General features: G+C 41.1%; 1 protein-coding gene across 3 annotated transcripts in view; it reads left to right on the top strand.

Moving 5' to 3' along the window:
* Nucleotides 1-11095, top strand: part of ADAMTS12 (ADAM metallopeptidase with thrombospondin type 1 motif 12) — a 3732731-nt gene extending 3721636 nt beyond the window's left edge. For all 3 annotated transcript variants that reach the window (XM_069220543.1, XM_069220552.1, XM_069220534.1), the window contains one exon: nt 10558-11095. In XM_069220543.1, the coding sequence (XP_069076644.1) occupies nt 10558-10706 (149 nt within the window). In that variant the 3' untranslated portion in view covers nt 10707-11095. The remainder of the gene's footprint in view (nt 1-10557) is intronic.
* The last annotated feature ends 980 nt before the right edge of the window (nt 11096-12075 follow it).

The following is a 12075-nucleotide window of genomic DNA, read 5'->3' as shown; positions in this document are numbered from 1 at the left end:
GCTAGTCCAGACAAACACGAGTAGCAAGGCAAAACTATCATGACTAGTTTGTGACATTATAATTTTTCCAGCATAGATGAAAACTTGACAACTTCAATTATTTGGGAAGTTTGTAAAATTTGCATACCTTCACCGCACAAAGAAAAGGTTTTACAAGAGATCTTCCTATTTACATCAGAATTGTTCTACAAAGGGTTGGTGGTTTTTAATTACATTTTCATCCTCTATATGATCTGAACAGCTTTGTGGAATGGTAGAAGTCGATAAAGGTTTTAAAACGTTTGTAAAGTAGAAAGAGTAAGGAATGCACAACTTGCCAACCGCTAATTAAAACACAGAACTTTCAAGCAGTGAGCTTTTAATGCCCATGGAAACGTCGTGTATGTGACAATGAATATTCTGCTTGTGTGTTTGATTTACGATACTAATAAACTGAGGAAGTGATGAGAATTGTTAAATATAGTATTTCCACAGTGCAAAATTCGGGTTGAAATGCAGAGGATCAGGATTTCTATAGTGATATCACTGAAGAGTCTGATCTATACTTGCTCACTTTGAATGTACATATGTATATTTTTGTAGCATTTCTAGGCCTGGGCGTACTTTTTATTTGTGCCTGAGTAATCAGAATAATTATGGTAATTCCATGTTACTCTGCGAGGAGGAATTACTAATAACAATGCAATTACGTCCTCTCAGGTAATTAAGGGGCAGATTTATGGAAAGCGGTCGTGCACCGAGTGCAGTGCCACATTCCCTGTGCCCCTTAGTACCCCATTCTGCCACCATCTGTGCGCCGTATTTAAAATACGCTGCACCATGGTGCAGGGTAGGGGGCAATAGTGTCATTTTTATGACGCTATTGATGTACTCTGCAGGAGTAGCGCCAAAATATTCTAAAGAATGGAAGTCCCCTTTTAGCACCTGCTCTTGAGCAGGCGTTAGAAGTAGCGTAATAAATGGTGCAAGGAAATCTCATAGTTTCCTTGCACTATTTTACAACCTCCTGTGACGGGGTAACACTCCCTTTGCATACATTATGCCTGGCACAGGCATAATGTAGCGCAAAGGGTTACAGAGTGGAGCAATGCATGTATTGCACCACGCTGTAAATACCACGTGGGGATTTTGGCCTCGTTGGGCCACATTAACATCAAAATAAATGACGTTAATGTGGAGCAAGATGGCTCTAGGGACCTATAAATAGGCCTCTAAGAGTAATTTGGGTGAAAAAATCCTACTTAGAGAGCACATTTACAGAGTTCAGGTGGCTGCGTGCGTTGCTCTTTATGTTCTGTTCCAATTAACACTATTTTCTTAGCACAAAATGCATGTTCATGTCCATGTTAGATGTCAGGGTGCATTTTGTGCTAAGAACTTAACTCTAATTGTGGTGAGTAAGTGGAGGGGGAGTTTCTTATTCCAAGGGCACACTTAGATAGCGTTAGCCACTGCTTGTGCTGTTATTCATATTCTGTTGCATTTAGCACCTTTTGTTAGCGCAAAATGCATCCTGGGATGTGAGGGAATATATTTACGCTAAGAAAATACTCTTCTGTAATTCCACTTAATCCTACAGAATTTGTAGGTAATTTTGTGCGATTAAACTATATGAAATTAGTCGATTTACTCCCAGTGATAATGACTTCACCATGCAGAATGTGATTGCTACAGTAATCAAAAGGACACTTTTTAATTTTTTTAAATATTTAAACTTCATTGTATTTGCATGTGCATAGAGTGACTTTTGTAGTAGTGAGAGAAGAGTTGAGCTTGGCTTTAGTAGTTTTAATTAAGTTATTGAAGCACATCATTGACATCAAAGAATACAACTGAGATTCTCATAGTTTATATAGCAACTTCTTTTTTTTACTTTGTTTAGCCTCACCTATTTACATTTGTGCATTAGCATTGTGTTGATTGCTGGTGGTGGACCGAGCATCAATCTATTTAGTTTAACTTTGGTTTAACATTCACGGGTTGGGCTACAAAGCTTGAATAGGTTCTAGTGACATTTCTACTGATGTCTAAACTGCCTAAGTTGAAGAAACAGTGACAAAGCCAACAAGCCCAGCTTTAATGAAAATTGGCACAGCCTGTTAGCACTGCAGGCTCATATAAGGAATATGTTTATAGGCAAAAATGCCAACTTTACAGGCAATGCAAGAAATATTCAGGAAGGTACACATAATCAAAGAACAATACCAGCACAACATTTCTAAATGATCATTTACATAGATGAATGTATTTTTCTACAAAAACTAAATGCAAGAAAAAATTATAGTTCATATCTCAGATTAATCTGTAAAGCAGGGCAGGCTGAAGGAAAGAAAGGGACAAAGGGGTAACCATACAAGTCATACCACATACTCTGTTCTCTCTGAAAAGTGAAGAAAGATAAATAGGCAAAAATAAAAACACAGTCTTTAAGTTAGTTTTCTATTGATGCATTCTTCAGAAAATGCAACAGAAAAACCTACTCTCCTAATTTCCCCAAGGAAGTTTGACTTTGATATGTAAGATATTGTTTAGGGTAAATACAAGTGAATTATCCTTATGAGGTGTACATCCCATATTCGAATCAAGGTAAAATGAAGTTATTATCACCAAGTTGAGTAACAGTGATCTCTGTTATGTTTTACATTAGTGAGCCACAATACCACATCAGAAAGCACTGTAGGTAAAACAAAAACTGTTATTTCAAACTTGTTATTGTGGAACTGAAATCACAGAGTAGTTTTGTGTTACATAATATAGCTCTTGTGAATTCAAATGCAGCCTTCTAAATCCAAATAATCTGTATGGATCGCGAGGTGAAGAAATGGTTAGGTTATTGCCAATGGTTTATGGAATAGTCTTTGCCCACAAGGTGTAAGGTTCAACACTAAACAAACAAAATTTATGTCCTTTAACATGAAAGAGAGCCCATAACACCTCCACTTCAGTGAATAAGATAGACCTAACAAATATATTCAATTTGAGTGTGCCGTGAATACATTGCTGTTACTCTTGAGATTCTTGATTTCTCAAATTGAGAAGATAATATCCTGGTCAGACCTTGCCAGGACTCAGGCATGAGCAGATTATCCAACTCTGGTTCACACTTTACTTTGTTGCAATTTCAGACGCGTAAAAGTGAGCACTGGATAAACTACCAACACCTGACACGGAGCAACTTAAGAGCCCAAAGCAAAAAGAACCCACATGGGGAAGAAAGTATAGAGGGAAGAAGAATGATTCAGCAATGACAAATTCTTGAGAAGATACTAGATTATACCAACTGACAATAGAGATGCCATGGTTAGATTCCAATCTAGCGAACAAGATAACTAACTATTATGTTTGCAACCTGCTACTTGATTCTTGTCTGTTTACTCTTGGGACTTCTGACCCATGCACACCCAGATGCACTGATGACCCAGCCATGTAGATATAAGGCCAATGAATAGGAAATGTCCCATACTCTAGTAGCCACCGCACCAAAGGTACCATGGGCCAGATGTACCTCACAGCATCAGGTAATGTCCTATTAATTGAGGTATCAGACAAACAGTCCTAAGATGCTCAACTCTCATAATATGAAGCTTGCATACAGGGGCCATCAAGGCATAGTACTGACTAAAGAATTAAATAAGTGAGCATGGTTCTTTGCATCAGTGCCCAAATAGGAGTTTTTTCATATGAGTAGATGCAGGGGCAGGTGACCGGCTAGTGCCAAGAATCACATAACTGTTTGAGAACCCATAGTAGGGAATGAGCGCATGCTTCTGCAATGCCCTAGATAGTCACCAAATCCCTGCAGTTGTCAATAAACATTCTCAATATTGTGCCACTGCAGTACTACTAAATATGGAAAAGATCACAGCAAATTGTGGGATAGCATTTGAATTATAAGTCAAGCAACATCTGTTTCATGGGACAACAGTCCAACAGCACCAAAAGAAAAGAGGAGTCACCCACCTGTGCACTGCACTACAATGATCCTCAGGTAATGGAGAAGTGGAAAGCTAAGGAAAACCATAAAAAAGACTATTGTTTGATGCCCTACTTCTCAACAGAGTTATTTCTACTTATGGCTCTCACTGGCCATGCTATATGAGCCTCTATTCCCACAAATTCCAGTCTCAGCAGAAGTGCAACACACAATGAATAAGAAGCAGTAAGTCAGACCCTCAAGTAGCTAGAAGACCATGCGCTCATTTGAGACTGCCATTCTGGCCTCAGTTCTGAATGCCAATTGAAACCTCCTATGCACTTTAATAGCCATCAATGTAACCATGGCTACAGCATGGTGAGGAGACATCTAAGTTACTCATAGCATCTCCTTGTCCAACATAAATTAGTGAGCCTATAAGAAAAGACCACTTCACCCACCAGCCTGGTATCACTGGTAGCCTGCCCTTGAAGCACTGGGAGCACTTGCAGTGAGAAGACGCTTTCACCCATGACATAAGCTTTATCGGGATCCGTTCCCATTTTAAGATTCTGTTCCCTGAGAAACATTCAAAGCAAAGTGAGTATACAGTAACTCAGCTAGGACCAACATTGTCCAATGAAGATCTCAGATCTGAACCACCTGGGGACCCAGCCAGCACTCTCTCCCAGATTGTAGAAATTATTGTAACCACTGACCCACTGACTATTTTCAATTCTTTAACCTTGCATATTTTCATATGTAGAAGGCACAGATGCTCATGCATAAACTTTGGGATGATCTGCAAGGAGACACAAAATTGACACTCCTCAAACTTTGGTGACCAGAGCAGCCAAGTAAGCACCCTCTTTTGTGTGCAATCAGTATTCCTAATGTACCATGCACGTTGGGGGAAACAAAGTGAAAACAAAGATATAAAAACAAAGAAAAATGATGGATCAACTGGATTTACCATGTAGCAGGTCAAAATAAGGCACAAACAGGTAAGATAAAGACACGTGGGACTGCAGGCACTAACACCATCACTCGTTAGTCATTGCAGACTTAGGTTTAAAGGAGGAGGGGGAGAAATTGGAAGTTGGTGGAAAGTGCCAACTGCTAAAAAGGGGTACAATAGTAACATTTGACAGTCACCTAAGCCTGGTAGTAGGAGAAAAGTAGTCACAGTCAAATCACAAACTAATTCTGGTAACCAAGAGGAGCCTGGAGGTACAAGAATGCCATGCAAAATGTCATACTTTTAGAGCATGAATTGCCCCTTTTGACTGCCCCTTCTGTTAACGACATGTGGTAATCAAAAAGTGAATATGTGTGATGAAATTAAATGCACAGTCTTTTCCAGATTGTGTTCAGTTTGCACTCCAATGGTAATCAGGCTTACACAAACATATCCATAGTATTTAATCATTGCTTTTGGTCATCTCTATGTTTTATCATTAAATTATGTAGTTTCTGAATGGAAGCTAACGGTGCATTACATTTCTTTTCTTTTCAAGGGAAAATAGCAGAAGAGCCATTACACCATTCTTTGTTGAATATTTCCAAAATCTTCTAAAAAGCCTGGAATGATCTATAAAAAAATAGATATTGAAGGCAAAAATTCAGTGAGGACATCACAGTAGGTGATCGAAAGACAAAGGCACAATTGTGCACCCACCTTAACTATAGCAGGAAAGCATTCAGCCTTCAATAGCTAATAGGCCAGTAGCACTATAGACTGTGCTTATCAAGCTCACACACAGCTGCCTTTATGTGCAGGAATTAGAACTTATTTTTCAGGAGTTGTGTATGCAACTCTCAACTGGCCTTAAAACTCAAAAGAGGCTTTTATTGTTAGCGTGTAACTAATGTGCTTCAACTAGTATTGTGCTGAGAAATTGTAAATGAGAATGTAATAGTTTCCATTGAGTATTTTGTATTGTTTATCTTACACATAAAACATCCTTTCTACTTTACCATTCATATTAATTTTGGTAACAATTCTTCTTGTGTGCACTAAACTAGGATCTTAGGGCCAGATGTAGGAAAGGAATTGCAACTTGCAAACGGCAAAAACTGCCGTTTGCGAGTTGCAAATCACATTTTCCTATGCAGAAATGCATTCTGCGAGTCGGACCGACTCGCAAAATGCATTTCAGAATCACAAATAGGAAGGGGTGTTCCCTTCCTATTTGCGATTCCTAGTGGTATGCAACACCATTTGCGACCGCATATGCGGTCGCAAATGGTGTTGCAGTTACCATCCACTTCAAGTGGATGGTAACCCACTCGCAAATTGGAAGGGGTCCCCATGGGACCCCTTCCAGTTTGTTGACTGGACCCAGAAACATTTTTTCAGGGCAGGGAGTGGTCCAAGGGACCACTCCCTGCCCTGAAAAAATACCGAAACTAAAGGTTTCGTTTTTTTTTTTTAAGTGCAGCTCGTTTTCCTTCAAGGAAAACGGGCTACACTTAAAAAAAAAAAACTGCTTTATTTAAAGCAGTCACGAACACGGAGGTCTGCTGACTACAGCAGGCCTCCATGTTTGCGAGTGCCCATAGTCGGTATGGGGCCGCAATTTGCGACCCACCTCATGAATATTCATGAGGTGGGTCATTGCGACCCCATACCGACTTGCAGACTGTGTCTGAGACACCGTTCTGCATAACATTTTGCGACTTGCAAACAGCGAGTCGCAATGACTCGCTATTTGCAAGTCGCAAAATGTTATTTTGCTACATCTGGCCCTTAGTTTGAAAATAAAGGTATTAAAACGTGTACCATATATATATTATAGTAGTCTATGAATTTGTGCTTTAATTATAAAATTGAATTTGATCTTCCACTAATTGCTCCACTCTCATGTCCCATGGGACTGCATTTTATCTGAAATGCACCTGATGCAAACATTGTTCAGAGGATTGTCTATGGGTTTGCAGTAGGCACATTGACTGAGCCTTTAGTGCCAGGGATTCAGAAATCTAAAGCTGCAGCTCTAGAAAACTCTAGATATAGTAACACGAAAAGAGTGTAGATGGTGTAGAAATGCCACACAAATCAGTAAGAGAGGAATGACATATGCATGTGTTTCAGAAGGATATTGACTAGCCCCTTAGCATCAATGGTAGGAAACTCAGTGCCTTGTCTTTGTAGTATCATCCCTAAAAATGGAACGCTAATAAAATCATGCTTGTTAACCTCATTATGGCCCAGAGGATGTGAAATTTGAAAAGACCAACATTCATGTCTCAAGAACTATAGTCAGACAAATGAGATAACTTGAAGACATAGGCCCTCAATATAATATTGGTGGTAAAAACCACCTAAAGCTGCAACAACGGCTGCCAAAAGACCATCGCCCTGGTTACCAGCCGTCCGCTGGATTATGACCACAGCCGGATTTCCGCCAGAAGGATGGCGGAAATCTGGCTGTGGCCATGCCGGCAGATGGCAGTAAGGTGTGCTGCTGCCAGCAGCTGCGCCATGCCAGTAGACTGACGGCGGCTGTATTATCACAATAATAAGGCCTGGCGGTGTTCTGCTGGTGGACGCTGCTGCTGGCAGTAGCGCCCCGTCCCTTCTCCTGCCAGAGGACCCCCTGACGACAGGTAAGTCAGGTGCTCCGACAGGGGGGATGGGGGTGTTGTGTGTGTGTTTGGGGATGTGTGTGTATGTCTGTGCATGCATGTATGCACGTGTGTGTTGCGTGTTGTGTGTGCGTGCATGTATGGATGTGTGCAGGTGTGTATGTGAATGGATGTATGCATGCATGGATGTATGTTGGCATGGGTGTGTGTATGCGTGTGTGCGTGTATGAAGGGAGGGGCATCTCTGTGTGGGAGACTGAGTCTTAACCCACTACAGGTGACACCTGTCGCCCCAATCCAGGTTTTTCTCCGGCTAACTAGCAGTACCTCATCTCTACCCAAGAGCAGGGATGATTAGGCAGCCGAGCGCAAGACACAATTGACTTGTGGGGGAAATTGTGGTCACTCAGGTCTCATCTGTTTCTCTCAGTTACATTAGCCTCACATGTACAAGGTCAAGCAGAGGCAGTATATGTTTCAATAAGGTTTTTAAGGAAGCAACTGCATCTTAGATAATAAAGCATGTACTGCAATAACCAGAATGATAAAGCATGACAGGATTAAAATGGTGACAAGGAGAGTGAAGCATAGAAATAACGGCACCATATTGACACTAGACTCAATAAACAAATTCCTACCTAGGCTATATTAGAAGACAGCATGTGAAGCTCTGGTTCTGTCCTTCAGGTTCCCCTGGGAAGACATCACCATCCTATACCTGAGCAAAGGCCTGAAGTCTGCATACACAGCTGTAGCGAAGCGCTCAGCAATCAGCATACAGTTGTAGTCATCTGGCTGTAATCTCCCTCTAACGTGTATGGGACAGGAAATTGTTTTTATAATAAAACAGATAATGTTCAGAGAAAATGTCCCTATGTAAGGATGCCTGCAAATGAGGCTATTATTAAAATAATAAACTAAGCTGAATAAAATATATCTAGGTTAAAGTGCACAGTGGCAGGCCTAGTGTGCTAAAATAACGTGCATGGATCTCTACACAACAAACCAATGCACTAAAATTCGAAGCTATGATGGTAGTCTAAAGTGGATTGTGAAGAGTATATCAGGAACAAAATCAGCTCAAATATCAGAATTAAAATCTGGAAAATAAACTGTCAGAATTGGAGACCGATGTACCTTTGGAGCTGTGGTGGAGTAGAATCACTCCTTGGCAACAGCATATGCTAGAACAGCTAACTTTGTAGTAATGGATATCACAAGCACCGTTATAGGAAAATGGATAATGCCAGTTAATAAATGAAACCCCGAAACACATGATCCTACATGTTTCTATGCTTCCAGAGACTAAGCCAGAGGGTAAAATGTTTCACTGAGATGATCCTGGCACCTGTATCTTACTAGCACTCAAGCACAACTAGATGACCACTGTTGGTGCTTAGCACTTTTTGAGACTATTTTGAACTTTACATTTCAAACATTCATAACTTTAATTGTACTTATTCTATTTTTTTGTTTTGGTGTCATTCTATTTATTGGAATTTACTCTATGTTTCAATGGGGCTCATTCCAACCCTGGCGGTCTATGACCGCCAGGGTGGAGGGCAACGGAAGCACCGCCAACAGGCTGGTGGTGCTTCAGTGCCCATTCTGACCGCGGCGGTAAAGCCGCGGTCAGAAAAGGGGATCCAGCGGTTTCCCGGCGGATTACCCCTGGCTGGGCTGAATCTCCATGGTGGCGCTGCTTGCAGCGCCGCCATGGAGATTCCGACCCCCTTCCCGCCATCCTGTTTCTGGCGGTTTTTACCGCCAGGAACAGGATGGCGGGAATGGGTGTCGTGGGGCCCCTGGGGGCCCCTGCACTGCCCATGCCACTGGCATGGGCAGTGCAGGGGCCCCCTAACAGGGCCCCATAAAGATTTTCACTGTCTGCATTGCAGATAGTGAAAATCGTGACGGGTGCAAATGCACCCGTCGCACCCCTGCAACTCCGCCGGCTCCATTCGGAGCCGGCTTCCTTGTTGCAGGGCCTTTCCCGCTGGGCCGGCGGGCGCTCTTTTGGCGGTCGCCTGCCGGCCCAGCGGGAAAGCCAGAATGGCCGCCGCGGTCTTTTGACCGCGGAGCGGTCTTTCGGCGGCCAGATTTTGGCGGGCAGCGACCGCCGCCCGCCAAAGTCAGAATGAGGGCCTAAATTGGTTATGTTGTATTTTGACTTTATTATTGTATGAGTACTGCATAAATACTTTACACATTGCATAGAATGTAAGCCTGTCTGCTCTGTGCCATAGTTACCAGCGAGTTGAGCTCAGGTTCATTAAGTGATTTTTGCCTGACTGGTGTCTTAAGTTGAAGAGCTGGAGCAGCAATTTATTACAACTTTGGACAGTGGTGAATAGTTGCTTGTCACAGGAACTTTAATTCAAATAATGCTTTTGAGTGGAAGTTTAGCAGCATTTGCTGACATATCAAACATTTACCAACAGAGAATAACTGAATAGCATGCACAAAATAACATAACAACACAATTAACAACCAAAAGACAAATCACAACAAAACAATCAAACCCGCACATTACCACCTCCAGAATTATGGTGGTAGAAGGTGTTTGGAGTAAGCAATTCCTTAGCTTGCCATCAGGTGCATGAAATAAAGCCAGAGAAACATCTTTTGTGAGCGTGCCCCTTGGTACTTGGTACTCAAGTGCCTAAAATATGTAACACATGCGATCAATCAAAAGTAAATTGTATTTCAGCATATGCCATTTCTACACTGTGATATACACCAGTAAATTGAAAATAGCAAAATAACCCTACATTAATTTGATAATTAACTAACTAGGTGCTGTAGAGTCATATCCAGAATTAAATTAATTTTAGTTTATGTATAATGCAAGAAAACAAATATGATTCATCATTATGAAGCAAATGTGCAATTATCAAGCAATTTCATTTCCATGGTAAATTTAAATATGACCCGCCTTATTTAAAAAATCAATATTAGTTTTGTGTGAACAATTTATACAAGATGCAACTATAAATCGAATTTGTGAATAGATTGATAACTTATTTTTCTTTTCTATCTTGATATTTTATCTACAGATCATCAATGCAAAGTGGACAAGATGTCAGTGAATTTCTGCCAGACACTGAAATCTATCGGCAAGTGTGCAGTATTGAATATCCAGACACAGTGCTGTTTCACCTGCCCTCAAAGGCAATCCGTTAAACTAAGGAGGCATACTTTATGAGTCACCCGTTGTGACAGACAGTACACAGTGGGAGAAGGGTACCTCATGTGTGGTGCTGACACAAAATGTGTTTTCAAAGACAATGGTGCTCATTCCCTTTACAAATGCATTATGAATGACTCGTGCAGCCATTTCTAAGAAGACCTTAGTAAGGAAGTTCTAACAAGAGAAAAAGTGTTGGTTTTATTTCATTAAATGTTTGAAAGACTCCAGTTGCTATGTTATTGGCGATAATAATTTGTACAAAAATATCTTTTTGTGTCACAGACTCAAAGCATTCCTATCTGAATTGCGTGATTTATACATGCTTGTCTTGTGATTTCTGGGTGCTATAAAAATACATAGGTTGAATTTTCTATGTTCAATGCTGTTTTAATAAAGACTTCTTATTTTCAAAAATGCATTTCAAGATTTTTTTCAAATGAAAAATAATCAGCGTTGATAAATGTACACACGTTTCCATTTTGCTTTTTATGTGAATAATCTTTTAGTTCATCACCTCGTTTCAGATAGAGCGGGAGAGTTTATCAAACTTAACATAATTAACTGTGATGATAATTCAACATCAGATTATAATATTTTTACCAAAAGTAAGTTGCTGAAGGAAGAAGTTGTTACCACTAAAAAATTACTTTAGAAGTTTGGAAGATACACTAACTTTCATACAGTTCCATTTTCAGCAAGCATAAAAACCTGAGAGAAGTGTATATTAGAACATTGGAATGCCGGGGGCTCCAATGAAAACAATGGAGTGCTGCGGGCTTTTACTGGCCGGTAAAAGCCCGAAGCGCCAACATTCCAATGTTCGCTTTGTTCACAGCAACAGCTGTGAACAAAGCCTCACGGAGCCCGAGGGGATTTTAATCCCCTCGGGCTCCGTGAACATTTTTTTTTTTTAATAGAACATTCTGCCCTGAGTGGCAGAATGTTCTAATAGCCTTAGAACCCACCATAGCGGGCTCTACCGGCTATTAAAGTCCCTCTCCCTTGTTAAATGCCCTTGCCTTCGGCTCGGGCATTTAACGCGGGGAGCGGGCCTTTAATAGCCGGTAGAGCCCGCAACGGCGGGTTCTAAGGCTATATTGGTCAAGGGCATTGTTGCAGTCCTGCCAAGTACCACGCATCAGGGGTTAGACTAACACATTTTATCACAGGTGTTCTCATCACCACACTAAAATGCATCAGTCACGTATAGTTAGAGATCCTCATTCCAACCTGCAATGAGGAGGCGCTGTATTTAAGAAACTGGCATGCTATGCTTATAACTTCTGCTTCCTGCCTGTCACAGGAAATTTTGTGCAGACTGCCAGACCTGGTACTCTCCTGCAGCTATGTTCCCAGTCTACTTTAAAGTGAAGGTGATACTTTA

The sequence above is a fragment of the Pleurodeles waltl genome, chromosome 1_1, assembly GCF_031143425.1.
Source record: "Pleurodeles waltl isolate 20211129_DDA chromosome 1_1, aPleWal1.hap1.20221129, whole genome shotgun sequence".
Classification (NCBI taxonomy): Eukaryota; Metazoa; Chordata; class Amphibia; order Caudata; family Salamandridae; genus Pleurodeles; species Pleurodeles waltl.
The sequence above is the reverse complement of the archived record's forward strand: the minus strand, read 5'-3'. Positions and strand labels throughout refer to the sequence as shown.